The 16,219-nt window shown below is 34.5% G+C and overlaps 1 protein-coding gene across 4 annotated transcripts in view; it reads right to left on the reverse strand.

The window, feature by feature from the left end:
- Positions 1 to 15,970, reverse strand: part of Gas2 (growth arrest specific 2) — a 122,532-nt gene extending 106,562 nt beyond the window's left edge. The window contains exons 1-2 of one of the 4 annotated variants that reach the window (XM_005335965.4): positions 15,567 to 15,970; positions 7,498 to 7,662 (exon numbers count right to left, since the gene is read on the reverse strand). In XM_005335965.4, the coding sequence (XP_005336022.1) occupies positions 7,498 to 7,642 (145 nt within the window). In that variant the 5' untranslated portion in view covers positions 7,643 to 7,662; positions 15,567 to 15,970. Of the gene's footprint in view, positions 1 to 7,497; positions 7,743 to 13,959; positions 14,039 to 14,227; positions 14,327 to 15,566 lie in introns of those variants that run through there. The other 3 variants (XM_078046338.1, XM_078046337.1, XM_078046336.1) reach the window with 3 other exon arrangements.
- Between the last annotated feature and the right edge of the window lie 249 nt (positions 15,971 to 16,219).

Raw genomic sequence — 16,219 nt, forward strand, 5'->3', positions numbered from 1 at the left:
ATAGCTTGGAAAGGTGGGATTTTTTTTTTTTTTTGGCTAAAACAGAGACAGTTACATACTTTATAGCTGAAATGTACTGCCTCAAATGAAGGAAAAATGTGAGACTGCAAAGTTAACACACAAAAAAACTTCATTTGTAATGTATTTTCCATCCAACTATTAAGAAACATTAAATATGCACTTAAACTACTATAATTATAAGAAATCAGTTCTAATCTTTATGTGACATAATATATTACTTTACTCTTTATGGCATTACTGTTACCAATAGTACTTAAAAGAAAACAACAGAATATAAAGCTAGTTGAGTTTAACCATAACAAATCCATAAGAACAGGCTATGAAGAACCAACTGCAATTTATCAAGAAAAATTCGTGCAAAATTTAAAAATCTCTGCTAAGCAGAATCAGATCTTCTTTAATCTAAACTGTTAGCTAACTTCACATTTCAGATTATTAGTATCAGAAAAAATGTGATTCTAAAACCAGATAAATATTGTTTTTCTAGTTACATCCTTTCCTTGTAGATGACAAGTTTAGGAAGATAAAGGGCAATGAAGAAATAAAATTAAATCATTTTATACTAATGAATTGCAACTGGGTTGTAAAGACTATTGGTTTGAAGTTTAATCTGAAATATGCTAGTCTAGAAGTTATATCTTCTACTCTTGCACTCATAATTGTAAACCGTGATGTTTACAGCATCAATCCAGTCATGATTGACAGCTGGACAATAGAAAAAAATTAGGGAAATTGATTTAATATTGTGATTAGTCACTTATATTAAGGCTCAATTATAGGAAATAAACATCTGTAAGAAATTTTTATTAGGCAACTAATAAAAATGTATGTCCATAAACATCAGTGTATTCCTTCCAGAAACATGTTTGCCATAATTTTCATAATGTCTCTCAATCTATAGAATATTTTAGACTGAAGCCACCAAGTTAAAATTCATTTACTCTTCTCTGATCCTAAGAAGAAATGTTTTCCTCTTATAGCAGTACTTAATTTTTACAGATATGACCACACACCTAATAATCCCTTGAGTATTAGGCATCAGGCACTGTTGTAAGCAATTTACTTGTACTCATGTTCCTGTTTTTAATCTTCTTATAAAACTTGGAGTGGATGCTATTATTTTACAGATAATGAAACATAGGTGCGAAGATTAAGTAATTTGCCTAACTTCACCCAGCTCAGAGAATAATCTGGCTCTTTGACCCAGGCAGTTCAAGGTCATAGTCTATGCTCTTAGCCACTATGCTTCACTATTTAAATATTTGCTGAATACACAAATGGCTATTTCCTTTAACAATGCATTCTCATTAATGTGATTGTCTTTTTCTCTGTAAAAACACCCCAGAAAACTTTTCAGGAAAAGAACAGTTTGGGATTAAAGATGATGGTGCTGAAAATGAATAGCAGCCTACTTGACAGTCTGTAGAATTCAGGAATGCTCTGTTAGTTGATTTGATTTGCTGCAGAAGAAAGCTGCTATGTTGTAGCCTCTAGGAATGATCTGATTATTATACTATCAAACTTCACTTCCATCTCCATTGTACCCCTCAATTATAATTTATTTCTCTAGTTAAAGAACTCAAACACATATTATTTTCTGTCTTAGCCCAAATTATTTCATATTTTTAAGACTGAATTTTTAAGATTGTGAGATTGGAAATAACTCATTTTACCCAGAAACCCTAGGCCAGTGCCTATGCAAGCTGATTCACAAATGTGTATCCTGAATTTATATAAAATGCATATATACTTTTAAAAAGCTGGTTCTATTACAAAAGTCAATAAAGAAATAGGCACTAACCACTCTGAAAAGTATCAACTTGTGAACATGATTTAAATTGTTTTAATCTAGCTATAAGACACCACCCTTCCTAAGGAATCTTTACTGAACATACCTACAACATGTAGGAGAAAGGGTGTTGTCAAGAAAAGTCATTCCAAACTTATTAGACAGCAACAACTCCAATAAACAGGTGCTTAATGACAAAGTTATTTTACTTTTTAGAAATGACTGAAAAATGAAATCATTACATACAGGTTATATTAAAGTGAAAACAATTGCCTGGTGTGGTGGTGCATGCCTGTAATCCCAGCAGCTCCGGAGGCTAAGGCAGGAGGATGGTGAGTTCAAAGCCAGCCTCAGCAATTTAGTGAGGCACTTAGCAACTCAGAGAGACCCTGTCTCTAAATAAAATATAAAAAAAGACTGGAGATATTGCTCAGTGGTTGAGCACCCCTGGGTTTAATCCTCAGTACAAAAAAAAAAAAAAAAAAGGAAAGATTAAAGTGAAAACAATTGAAATCTTTTATGTGCATGTAGAAAGGTCAAAGAAGATAAAATCACCATGACCTCAATTGTCATAATGGATTTTCTAAATGTGAATAAATTTAATTCAGCATAACTTTGTTTGTAATATATCTTATAATTTGTTCAAAGTTCCTGAATATATACCTTCATTCTAAATATTTATAATCTTTAAAAATAATTTCAATTTTTGATGCCTAATGAAAATCTTTTCTCAAAAGTATACTCCCATGTGATTCATACAGTATTGCTGGATAAAACTCATAGAAAGCAAAGTAAAGCTTTCAAATAAAAGATAAAAGCAAACTGTACAATGTGAAAACATTTATGTTCAGTATATTTATATCAAAGTCAAGCCAATAACAATCTTCAAAAATCCATCAATAACCATGAAGTTACTAAAATATGCCTAACCTATTTGAATGATGGTTGGTGGCTATAAGATGAAACTTTTAATTTAATAGCATCCAGTTTTCTCAAAGCCACAATTAAATTTTTTCCCCAAAGATTTATTTGTAGAATCATTTGATTTTCTAATTTGTCCTGAGGACACAGTTAAATAACAAAAGAGCAATAATTATATGTAAATAAGAACAACAAAATAGTAGCCCTTTGGGGAAATAAATGTGAATATGTAAATACAGAATAAAGATTTAATGCAGATATTTAATGCAAAGCAGAGTACAATGGCCAAATAATCTTTTTATGTCTTTTCTGAAAGTTTGCCATAAAATGGGACCATCATCCCAGCAATTATTAGGAGACATACTAGGACTACAAAGAGTATTTCCCATAAAATAAGTAGATGTACCAAGGGATGTGTAAATAGTCAGAAAATGTCACATGATCTCATGTCATTTATCATGCTGTCCCCCACTCAGATCCCAAGTCCTATGAGTATTTATTGACTTTCATTAGTAGACATATAAGACAGCCAGTATTTCACATTCTAATGTTTAAATTTTAGCTTCCCTGACAGCTTACTGTTGCTTTTTTAACACTAAGTCTAAAAATCTAAATTTATTATTGTTACTGATTAAGTAAACATATAATATGTGAAAGTTACAGTGAAATACCTACATTTGGGTCATTAATATGAACATTGGTATATGAACCACAAAATCATTTTCTTTTTTTTTTCTTTTTTTTTTTTTCGTTGTAGATGGACACAATACCTTTAATTCATTTATTTTTATGTGGTGCCAGGGATCAAACCCAGTGCCTCACACATGCTAGGCAAGTGCTCTACTACTGAGACACAACCTCGGCTCACAGAAATAATTTTCTTGCCCATCAAATCATACTTGTCCTTCAAAAACTCTAAATATCAATTGAGCATTCTTTAAAAAGTACATTTTTAAATGTACTTTCAGTATAGGATCAGAAATATCTGCATTTAGAATTTGAAACTCCTTTGGAAAAATTGAAGAATTTGTTTCATTTTGGACAACTATCTCAGAAAGAAGCATGAAATATTTCCATATCACAATGATAAAGTAAGGTCCCATATCACAACAGTAAAACCTAATTAAAAGCTTTAATTTAGTATACAAATTTCTACTTCAATGAGGAATTTTACTTTCTATGGAGACAGGATTAACTTTGAAACTACTGCTGAGACATCTCCAACTTTCATGTAGATAAAAAGTAAGAATTGGAAGAGAGCAGCATGGTAAAAGTCTGCAAATATTTCTGAAGGAACAAAATACGCAGTAATTAATAATTTTAAAATTTATCTTAGTGGCTCTATTTCCAAGGTATGTGAATACTAGATATACATAAGAAAATACCTAACAGGGCCATACATTTATTCCTCTTCTGGTAACCACCAATCTGGTATTAATGGTGTCCTACTTCCAAATGTTTTACCACTTGAAACAATCTCAAGTTATTAGACTACTTTCCAACTTGCCATGAGGATATTCACTTGAAGTTCATTATCATTCTATTTCATATGGACTCAAGAGGATTCAAAGGTTACACTTTACTATATCTTCAGATTTGTTTAGGATTCTGATCCTGAGAAAATTCATAAGCCATCAGTTGCATTTGTGTTACAACTACTAAATTTTTTTTTAAAAAATTCTATTCTTTAAAAGAAGGTCATTCCTTTATATAAATCCTTTCCTTGTTTATGCATATCAATGACCTCAATTGCCCTCATGGGTCTCAACAGATGGATTTCTTGAAAACTTAACTTTTGGGAGCTGGTAAAGATATTAGAGATCATCTACTCCAATCCCTTTGTTTTATGGTTGAGGACACAGAGCCCAGAAAAGATAGCTGAGTGACTCTGGGCAAGTTTCCTACAGAGCAGCAGAGCCAGAACCAGAAGCCAGGTCTCCTGACTCCTAGTTAGGAGCCAGGTCTCCTGACTTTTAATCCAAGGATCTTTCCATTACATACACTGATTCTCTTCTTTGAGGCTGTCTTGGGCTGTCACACTGATCAAGCTACTTTGTAACTGATCACATTGTTCACTAAATAAAATGCCTTGATGATAAGTCATGGGACATTGGAGTGTCCCTGTATAATCAGGCTATCCTGTAATTAGTCACATTTCCTCTGCCTGGAAATTTCAATGGCTCTTCATTGATCATACAGTAAATTTTAAGTTACTTAATATGCTACTCAAAGCAGTATATGGTTTAGGACTAACAAGTCTGATGAAACACACACACAGTCTCTCTCTGTGTCTCCCTTTCTCTCTCTTTCTCCCTCTTATGTTGATGCTAGACTTCATTCATTTCTTCCAAAATATTAAACTCCTTCCCAGCTCAATTCCTTTCCTGCCCACAAAGACTCTTACTCCATGCTTTGTCTTGCTAGCTACCAACCATTCTTCAGTTCTCCATTTAAATACAAGCCCCTTGAAGTTTACCTCAAGCCCTTTGATATCTTTCCCTGCCCAAACCCCATTTCACAGTCTAATTGCAACTTCAAAATTTTAGGTTCCATCAATGGATTACATATTCAATTACCTATAGAATGTGTTTCTTTGCTAATCTACTCCAAATTTTGTAAGAATAGGTGCTATGTCTATTCTTAATCACCTCTACTACCATTCAGAATGTGTCTGCAACACAGTCACCATAATAGTTATTACTTAGTGGTTGATTATTATGTCATAGACTATAGTCTGATGATCTCATTCAAACAACCTCCAAATCTTTAAGGTTGGTATTAGTATTGTACAAATTTTACAGACTGTAGAACTGAAGCACTGTGTAAGACACACAGTAAACAGTGGAACTGAGTTGAATTGACACATTCTTAATCCAGAGTCCAACACGACTGAGCTCAGACATATTTCTTGAATTAATGAATGAATTCATGCACTAAATCAAATTAATAGTTTCACTGAAGTATATAAATGCAGTAACAACATGTTTAGTGTTCACTATATGCCTGGCATTATTTTAAATATTATATATATTTAAATTATTTACTTTCACAACAACCTATAAATAGATAATACTAGATAGATAATAACTGTTATTATACATATATGTAATAACTATTGCATACATGAGAAAAACAAGGCACTAGATAGATAATAACTGTTATTATAGCATACATACACACACACACACACACACACACACACTGTGTGTGTATATAAAATAACTGTTGTATACATGAGAAAAACAAGACACGGAGATGTTAAGGAACTTGTCCAAGATCACACTTTTAGAAAGTGACAGAGCTGGGGTTCAAATGCCAACAGTGTATTTCCAGAGTCTGTACTCAACTTCTCTTTTATACTGCTGCACATGATAGCTTATATCAGAAGACAGACTGATGAAAGTTATTGAATTCCTAAAGTAACAATCATTAGTGAATCCTAAAGTGATAAAACAAAGAAAGAAAAATCCATGTTTAAGCTAAAATAACTACATTTGATGGAGACAAAATTCCTCCTTTGCATGGATGAATTACTAACAGATGGTAGCCCCCTCCTTCTGGTAGAGAGAATGTCACAAAAGAGTAAAGGGAAAGTCTTTCTGAACTTCTGATGGTGGCTGAACTTCTGACTCATTGACCTTTGACTGAGCACCTTTGTGAAAAAACTACAGTTTATGTACCCATATTTGATAGCCCTGGTTAAATCATGAAAAGTTGCCAAAATAGGGTGCACACAGTGAAGAATAAGTGAACATCTAACTCTAAGGCGGAAATAAATAAGAATAAACAAAATCCATGCAAAAATTCACAACCATAGCAAGCAGGAAAAAAACTTTCTAAAATGGGCTCAAACCTCACCAAATGAGGTGAAAATTTCAGATGGACAGAGTGGTTTTCATTAATCTTTTCAGTTTCATCAACTGGGGTGTGACGATACCAACACTAACCCTGTAGCATTCCTTAAAGAATAAAGCCATGTTGACAAATCCCTTCTGCAAATGATAAAGTGCCTTATATATTCTACTTTGATTCAATATCCAGATCTTATATCTTATAAGCTCTGCAAGGATCCTTTCCCCAAGATGTAAATCAATTTTATTCTTCAGGAAAATATTAGTGTATACTATGATTTTTTAAATGTGCAAATCTATTTTGCACTTGTAGAAATTTTATCCAGAGAAATGAAGAGGCAGCTTTGCTTGAGGTAGGCTTTTTCTCAACAATATTGTCAGACAAGTACATGAAAACAAAGGTGAATTGAGAAGAAAAAGTTTAGTTCAAGGTTAAATAACTGTAGTCAGCTCATTTGGACAAAGGATAGATGTTTTTGCTACTGAGATTGGATATTCAGCAGTTTTAGAAGGTGTGCTATAAAAGTAGGACAAAGAAATCTAGTTTTAGAAGCTAGATTTCACAGTCTATGGCCTGTGAACACTGTCAAAAGAATAGGTCAAGTTAGTCAGTTATATGAAAGAAAAGTGAAAAATAAATCAGACTAGTATATAAATATACTAAGCAATTTGACCACATATTTCCACATTTCAATGAATGATGTTGGAATCATGAATCACAATTCATATGAAAGACATTGGGAAATTCATTGAAATTTTCCACATGCTTCAGGTTTCCCAGATGAAAAATCCAAATAATGAAAGCCTTTCTTTCCAAGTTGCTCTCACATGCTTAGGTGAAGGAGACCGTAAGAGGAAAAAGCAACAACAACAAAATGTTATCTATGGTCACAAAATGATATCTTATAACCTTACCTAATAGATTGGTTAACCACAAGGCCAGATCTTCTTTCATCGGTAGCAAATTAGCTTCATGTCTGCTGGCCAGCCATTGGCTATACTGATGCATATCAGAGAGGCCAGGCCCACTGCGCACCTTTGGGCTCAGAGCAGTGCACATTATTTATCCACTTGTAATACCTGTTTTGGAAACAAAAAAGCAATTGCTTTTATACAGACTTATGTGGTTAAAATCTTGCCACAATGACAACGTATTGAACCAGTTTCATGGTTTTGTTTTTGGGATTTTTTTTTGTGTGTGTGTGTGTGTGTGTGTGATAGGTCAGGTGATTAATTATTAAACTCCATGAAACATTGCTTTATTTGTAAAGGACCTCTCACTTTTGGCCAACCACTTGGTAGTAAATAACAGCAGTCAAAGGTCAAATAAGAAATCAAACAGTAACCCCTTAGCTCATATAAAATAATATATTTGGAAAGGATCAGCTGCTAAGGCAAGAAATTCCATTTACTTGAACGCAATAAAAAGTGGTTGAATTAAAATTTTAATGTCCAATTTGTTAACTCTCATTGTTTGGGTTAATTTTTGAAAACACAAATTTTCATAAAGTTTTAGAACTAAATATTATCAGTTACATTATTTGCACAATTTATGGTAAACACATAGTCCTCCTAAAACTGTTGCCTAAAAGATAAAGCATAGCATCTGGTTTTTGAAATAGCCAATTAATTTAAAACTCACAATAAAAGAATTGAGTGGGGGACAGATAAGGCGGTGCATTCAAAAGATCTCTTTGATGGTCACAGAAGGCAACGAGCAGAGAGTTTCTGACTTAACCAAGATCAGACAGATCATAGCACAGGAAGGCTGATCTGGGTCTTCACACATCAACACTCTTTCCATAATGACACATTTTTATAAAATGCACTAATCAAGAGCTCATACTAATAATCTAGAATTACAACTTAATTCTAACAAATCCATTCACAGGTAATTTTTTCGTCCTCTACTATCATGTCTTTCTTCCTTTTTATCTTCCCACTTAGTCTATTTTACCTGATGGGGTTTCGTTTGAAATAATTTTTAGAGTGGGAACAGATAAATGTTTTATTCTATAAAACAAAAAATAACTTCATTTAACTGATTTCCTTATTCCTAGTACAACATCCCATGTGTGTTATAGAAAAGATATTTGTATATATATATATATATATATATATATATATATATATAAACTCTTATTCATGACTATCAGGACATAAGTCTATAGAAATTACTGTTGAAACTGCTAAAATAGTGAAGCCATATGTTTATGAACTTGTATTTCATTCTGTCTATAAATAAAATATGATTATGAAATTAGTCAAATGCAACATAATTAAATAAAAATATTTGCAACAGGCATGGAATAAGATTTGTATGCTATCATAAGATTTTCAGTTATATATTAATATTTGTTTTATTTTCTAGTTTTCAGGGCTGGGATAGAACCCATGCATGCTTGGCAAGCTATCTCTACCTCTAAGGTACATCCCTAAGGCTATCTGTGGCATTGTAAAGTTAACAATACAAGTTATGTGCTATCTGTTTTATTCTTAGAAACTTTGCATATTATTCATTTTCAGTTAATGTTGAACTGTAATTCACTTAGCATTGGTTAATTTCTTTTCATGACTATTTTTTGAAAATGTAAGACATTGGTATTTCAAACAATGCAAAATGTCACCACCTCCTAAATATTAGAAGAGACTGTTAGGAAAGTGAATAAATACCGAAAATGCGTCATAAATATAACAACTTAAAAGCACAATCACAATTTCATTACTCTTTTGAATAATATTTGAAAACAATTATCATAAATTCTCTTTGATAACATTCTCTAAATCTCTAAGTATCTAAAGTGATGTAGCATAAATAGGAAATGTTTTTACTCTACCATACTGTAAATTACTAAATTGATGGTATATGAATCAGAACATATACCATTGTTGCAGTCTATCACAGTTAATGATGACATTATTCATATAAAGTCCTGAAGTTTTCTCCAAACCCTCTGATTAATCACAAAAATCCTAAAGCACCTTTCAATTTCTGTTCTCTTAAAAATAGGTCCATTCCCAGCAAAATAAAACATCTCTTTGTAGCTGGTTAGGATGTCTACAGGCCAGCTACTCTCAGAAACAAACATTTAAGTAATAATACATTTAAGCACATGATTCATATGTTTAAATAACTAATTGAAATCTTAAAAGGGTTACCTCTAAAATGCCTTTCTTCTCAAGACACAATCTCTCCCACTACTTTCCTGAAAGTGAGATGTGGTGCTTTAGTAACTTTACCTACACCCTATTATGTGTTCTGCAACTTCCATTGAAGCATCAGAGCCCTATTTTGCTCTGTAAAAGCAAGAAGACACCTCAGATTCTTAAGCTCATTGTCCAGCAAAGAATTCATCAAGGGATAGTTTACAGTAAGCCTAATGGGGTGCAACCATTTCAATGAGTCAGAGGGACACAATCCTTCCCCTCAATACTTGCAAACAGTGAAGTTTTTATCTTCCTTGACAGTGCTACATTTATTTCTCATGTCATCTGGTTTGCATTTTGCCAGAAATGTAATTCAAGCTATCTTCTAATATGTACAGGTGATCATCAAGTAAAAACAATCAGAATAATCCAGCAAATTTTATTCTGATACTTTGTAAATAATCAAAATTCCAGTGGGGAGAAATCCAAGAATAGAGTTACACTGCCCCAGGAGGCCAACCTGAGAACAAGAAAGATTAATGGGTAATTAACATGCAATAAAAGTTAATTAAACATAAGACAACTATGTATAAACCTAAAGTCACTCTCATAAATGAGGACTTTTAAGTCACCTCTGAAAAGAATTAGGGTTGTCAACCCAGTTTCTCTGATCCATTTTCAATTTTCAGATTGCCACTAAACTCAGCATGACTAGATGGGTTAGATGAGTGTTGTCAAGTAGAGGTCTTAGATTTAGACTTTGCAGAACAGAGCACAGGAAACATAGAAATAGATCCAGATTGCAGGAACAAAATTTAGAGTCTGGAAGATTTTATGCTATGGTGAAATATATTCCAATTGAAAGGATTAAATTGTGCAAAAAGATTCAATGAGTTTGTACTACCCAGATGAAAAGATATTTATAGAATTTGGCCATTTTATAATTTTTATAAATTATTTGTTGAATCAACCCAGATGAGTTGAATTTGAATCCTAAAGAACAAACTGTAAATAAGGATTATTTCAGTTCTTTAGAACTCAATGAAAAGTTTTCAAAACCACAAAAGATGTCAAGAGGTTGCTTGTAAAGATGGGAAATGAAATGATTAAATGATCCACTAGGATTAAAGAACAAAGTTCAGTTAGAAAGAAATAAACAAATTTTGTATGTCTAAACATTGACAGATATTACCAATAAATTTATATAATCTAAATATTTTAGAAGCTTGATCAGTAATTTTGGCAAGTATTAAAGTCAATCACTTTGAAAAGAATAAGAACTCAAATACTTCTATGAATCAGACCATGGTTCCAGAAAACTTTTTTGGTCTATCAAAAGTGGATAACTCACCCCTCAGCACTTAGAATTAAGAAAAACAAAATTTAAAGGGAAAAACATGCAGAAATTTAATACAGACTTTTTCAAAGACTGTGTGTATGTAGATTTTTCTTTCTTTCCATTGTAGATGTGATCTGGAATAGCAATTATGAATATGATGAGACTTGAACAAGCCCAGGGGAAGAAGAAAAAGTTAATGACTCTATAAGTAAAATATCACATGTTTAAAGACTCTGTCTAGCCTGTTGCTCCAGAATCTCAGCTGAAGATACCACTTGTGACTCTGAAAAATAAAAAAGAAAAACGGGGACTCTTTCACGCCACCTAGAGGTGTTCTTTATTGTGACCAAAATGGGTTGGGGCCTATCTCTACGTGCTGCCATGTTAGAGAAAATGAATTGCAATATTATATATAAAATAAATAAGAAAGAGAAAAATAAGAATTAAATTAGATAAACATTATATCTCTACTGTCTTCTACGAGATTCCATTAAGAAGTCAAATTACTGGAAACAATATTGGAATCAGAAGTCCTAGGGTCAAATAAAGATCCCAGTACCTTACATTTGGTAAATATTCTATTCTAGACCCATGTCTTTTTCTCTTTGATTTTTCACTATGTATAGTGCAAACTAACACTTCAAAGATATTGTGAGGATTAAATATTTGCACTAATGCTGATTATTTATTTTGTGGTCAATATATTCTACATTAACAAAATTTAAAGCATCACCATCAGAAAATGTACTACTACTACTACTACTACTACTAATAATAATAATAATAATAACAACAACAGAAAAACACACACGTCCATTGACTTATTTTGGAAAAACATTCTGTAACAAAGTAAGAACATTCTAGATAATTTTGAATCATTAAGTAAACAGCAGTAAAGGTGAAGTACAAAGAGAGAAATTATCAGTACTATAAAGCCATAAATAATGAAAAATCCAAAGTTTCACTCATATCAAAAAGAATGTCATTTCCAAGATGATATATGAAAGGTGAGAAGTACAGTGTACAGTGTATGTGGGGGGGTATAATATGCTAATTTATCATATGTATATTTTTACACCAGTTGAAGAGCATAAGCTCATAGAGGAATGCTATAAGAGGATATCACTACCAACACACCTCAACTCTCACTTCTGTCTCTCCCTGTCTCTCCCTCTCTTTCACACATACACACATACACACATACACACACACACTCAACTGTGGCCAGTGAAAGCAAGGAGTCCAAATGAATCTACAGTCAAGTGTCCCTCACTAAAGGCAACCTCCACTCTCATCAGCATTGTTGACCCTACCAGTATCTGTTCAGTTTTGGGTGTTGTGGATGTTGAACAATGCAGAAAAAAAATTCATAGACTAGTTACACCACATTTTAAAACTAAAAACAAACAAAAATGCCCCAAACCAAACACCTTTCCAAAATCTAAAAGGAGAAAATACCATCTTTCAAGTTAAAATCAAAGAATTAAAAAAAAAAAAGGTTTTTTTTCACAATTGTATTTTAGTCTTATGTGATTCATTTTGACCAATCATAGTCTTTCTACACAATGCATAGTCTCCACCAATATTATGAATGCAAAATCTTATAAGTGTCTAATCAGAAAATAAAGTCCACAATTTAAGCAGAAAGGTGATTTCAGATTTTGTAATCTGAAATTTTAGTTCTGCATCTAGCAGGTGTACCATTTGTCCAAGACAAATAAATTATCACCAAACATAATAGCAAAATGACATTAAATGCTAGTTTATCTACTTATGTGATAAATTATTTAAACCTAAAGCAACCTTAGAAAATGTATCAATATTCCTCATTATTAGTAAGATTCTGGGCTTAAGAAGAAACATTGGCCAAAGTAACAAAGCTGTTTGGACATAGTCCTTAGAAGTATCCTAGCCTGCCCTCCTGGAGCTCAATCTCTGTGATATTAACTCTCCTCCAGTCACCTCTTTCTTATCCCAGTCCTCTACTGATGTGTTTTGAATGAAATGATGATGTACCTCAATACCTAGTCCTTCTCAAACCATGACCAAAATAATAATAACAACAACAATAAAAATAATAAAGCTGAAGGTGAATGGATTTTCTACATTCTCATAACATTAGGGTTTCTTTTGTTTTATCCAATTAAAAAAAAATTACTAAACCATTCTTCCAAACAATTTAAAACAGATTTTTATGTCTCCACCAGATTAAAGTGAAATATACAAAACTATCCAAAATTAAATAACTGGAAATATTTAATGACTTATTAAAAGTTCACATAAACCAATTAGTAACTCTTAACTAATGAGCAGGATTTTGTAAAAAAATTACTTAAAACAGAACATTCCTGATTTATTTACTTGACTCTAAGATAGTTAAGACCTATGAGAGTTCTACATTTTGTTTCTAGATATGAATTTCTTGTGTAGAGCGAAAAAGTTAGCAAAAGTCCAATTGAACTGACTCCAAAAGCTTTTTAATAAAGAAAATTACACAAGTATCTTACCCATTTTCATAAGAGATTTTTTAAATTTTAATCCTAACCTTTCCTATAGTCAATAACACGGAGTGGAAAACCCTTATAGTTGCTAAGGAAAATTTTTAAAGAAACAGTGGATCTTGTCTGGGACACAATATAAAAACCACAAAATATACCAAATAACACTACAACATCTATGGCCACTTTACTCATAAGTAAACAAATTGTGAGAGCCTCCTCATTTGTTTTCAACCAAGGTATCATAGTTCTTTCAAAAGCTCCCAGAGTCTACAATACAGACTTCCAGTGTTGAAGCAAAGTTCTAAAATAACACACATCATACTGATGATTCATATAAGAACTGACATTTCAGCCTTCATACAAGTTTAAGGTTTAACTAAGGCTTCATACCAAGATACCAGGGAACCCAGCGGCAATCACAGGTCCTTTATACTAGGTGAAATAAATTTTGTCATGTGAATTTATTGCCAGTACAGCACAGTCCATATCACCCAAGCAGAATGATTAACAATGAAATGAAATTCCAAAGTTCACTAACAAATAGGCTGAAATCAAAGCTACCTTTCTGTGCCAGAGACTACTCAGACAACCCTGTGCAAATGCCCCAATGTGCCTTATGAAGGCACCTTGTCCCATGTTTCATCCCACTGGCCCTTACCTTCCTTAAGCAGTCAGAACCTGGATGCCCATGTTGGAAAGGACCACCATAGCCACCACCTTTTCCACAGTTAGAGGGAAACATTCCTTGAGAAAGAACTCATGGATCAATTTCAAAGACAAGCTGGGCAAATCAGATCCCAGTAGTAGTTACTCAGTGTCCACAAAGCTAAGAAGTTGAGGGAGAGAAGCAATGAGCACAAGGGCTGGTTCTCAGCCTTGCCTCTGTGAATCTCAGGGGAGAAGTGGAGAGGAAAGGAGAACTTCCTCTGTCTGGCTGGTCCATCTAACCTGTCTGAGCCTTTATTTCAACCCCAGGAGGCCTAATGGGTGTTCCTGTGCCCGTGCAGATCTTATTTCCTCTGCATAACATCTCCCATATACACTGGATCAAGCTTGGTTGGAAGGTTGGGAGGGGCGGTGATGATAAGAGTAAAGTTTTGTGAATTCTTGATTGTAAAAGAATGAAGATGAAGAAAGAGGGAAGGGTAAAGGCTGAAAGGTTAACTTGGCAAAATATGCAAATATCTGCTCCCTCACACATACCTCCAATTGTATTGGAATGTAGAAAACAATTTATAAATTCCCGATTTTACTCCTCTCCTTTCCAGAGACCAGACAATCTGAATTTCTGGACTGTCAATTGCCATTTATCACATTGAGTTGATTCAATGCTCCCCAATTTCAGACTCCAGTCTACTCTTTGAGCTGGACAAAAAAGAATGATAACATGCAAAATCTTCCCAAAGGGTATTGATACAGGGGCTAGAGTTTGTTCATTAAAGAAAAGCACAACTCCATCCAACTCATTCAATGGAAACGAACATCTCCCCAAATCTAAGTGTTGCATTCTTTCCTCTCCTCCTGGCCTCTCTGACTCAAAAACATTCAAGATCAACCGATTAACTACCCTTTCCTCTCCCTTCTCCCCAGCATCAGACAATGCTGAGCCTTTATTAGACACTCTTGAGCAAGTATGCATATGTGTACATTTATAATCAATGTGCTAATTAGAACTCGTCACTTCTGCCCCTTGTTGGCTGAGCCATTCCAGCAGGCTTTTGGGGCTGCTCCACTGTAAGGATGAGGAGCACATGGTTGTTTCCAGGGAATCACCAAATCACCCACTGCACGCACTAAGGCTCTCAGCACCACAGCCTACTCCACTCCCGACGACTCTCACGCTTCCCTGCGACATCCCTGCGGTTATTGTTAGTAACCTGCCCCTCCCCCTTCGCCCCTGGTGAAACAGACCGGCAGGGGCTCTCGCAACCCCTGGCTGCTGAGCATGCATGCAGCTGCAGCGTTGGCGGAGAGCTTGCCCAGCCCGCCTTGCTCACCCCCGGGTTCCGAGCTGTGCTGTTGGCTGCTTTCAGAGACGCCAGGGCTCCCGCCTGGGCTCCTGCAGATTCTTGGGGCCGGCCCCCTCCAGGCGCAGGTCCTCCAGCAGCGGCTCCCCGCACCCCACCAGTACAGCGGCAGCGGCAGAGGCAGCGGCAGCAGCTACAGTCGCACTGCCCCTCTTCATACTTCTCTGAAGTCTCCTCTTGGTGCAGTTTGGGAAAACGATTTTTCCCCCTGCCAGAAACAGATTTCCTACATTTCATCAGTCCACATAGACCGAGCGGAAGTAAAATGCTTACTTTTTCTGGTGGACAGCAAACGCAATTGACACTGATTTACCCTTCAAACGGGGAGAGATTGTATTACAAGCCTTTGGCAGCAATTCCGAGGTTGGGGCCAAGCTCCAGCCCCTCCTTGTCCCCCAAACACTAACCTAAGAGAAGAGGTGGGGGTGGGGAGGGGGATCATATTTAACTCCAGGGTTTTAACAGAGTCGATGGCTTTTGCACAATATTAAAATTGGGTGTTGGAAAAGTTTTTCTTTCTTGGCCTGTGATTTGCAGACTTAGAGGCATGAGATTTCCAGTAACTTGGGCCACTCTTCATTCCAAATTGAAGAATTTGATGTCTTCTTACAATTCTCCCTAAA

This window comes from Ictidomys tridecemlineatus, chromosome 4 (genome assembly GCF_052094955.1).
Source record: "Ictidomys tridecemlineatus isolate mIctTri1 chromosome 4, mIctTri1.hap1, whole genome shotgun sequence".
In the NCBI taxonomy this organism is placed as follows: domain Eukaryota; kingdom Metazoa; phylum Chordata; class Mammalia; order Rodentia; family Sciuridae; genus Ictidomys; species Ictidomys tridecemlineatus.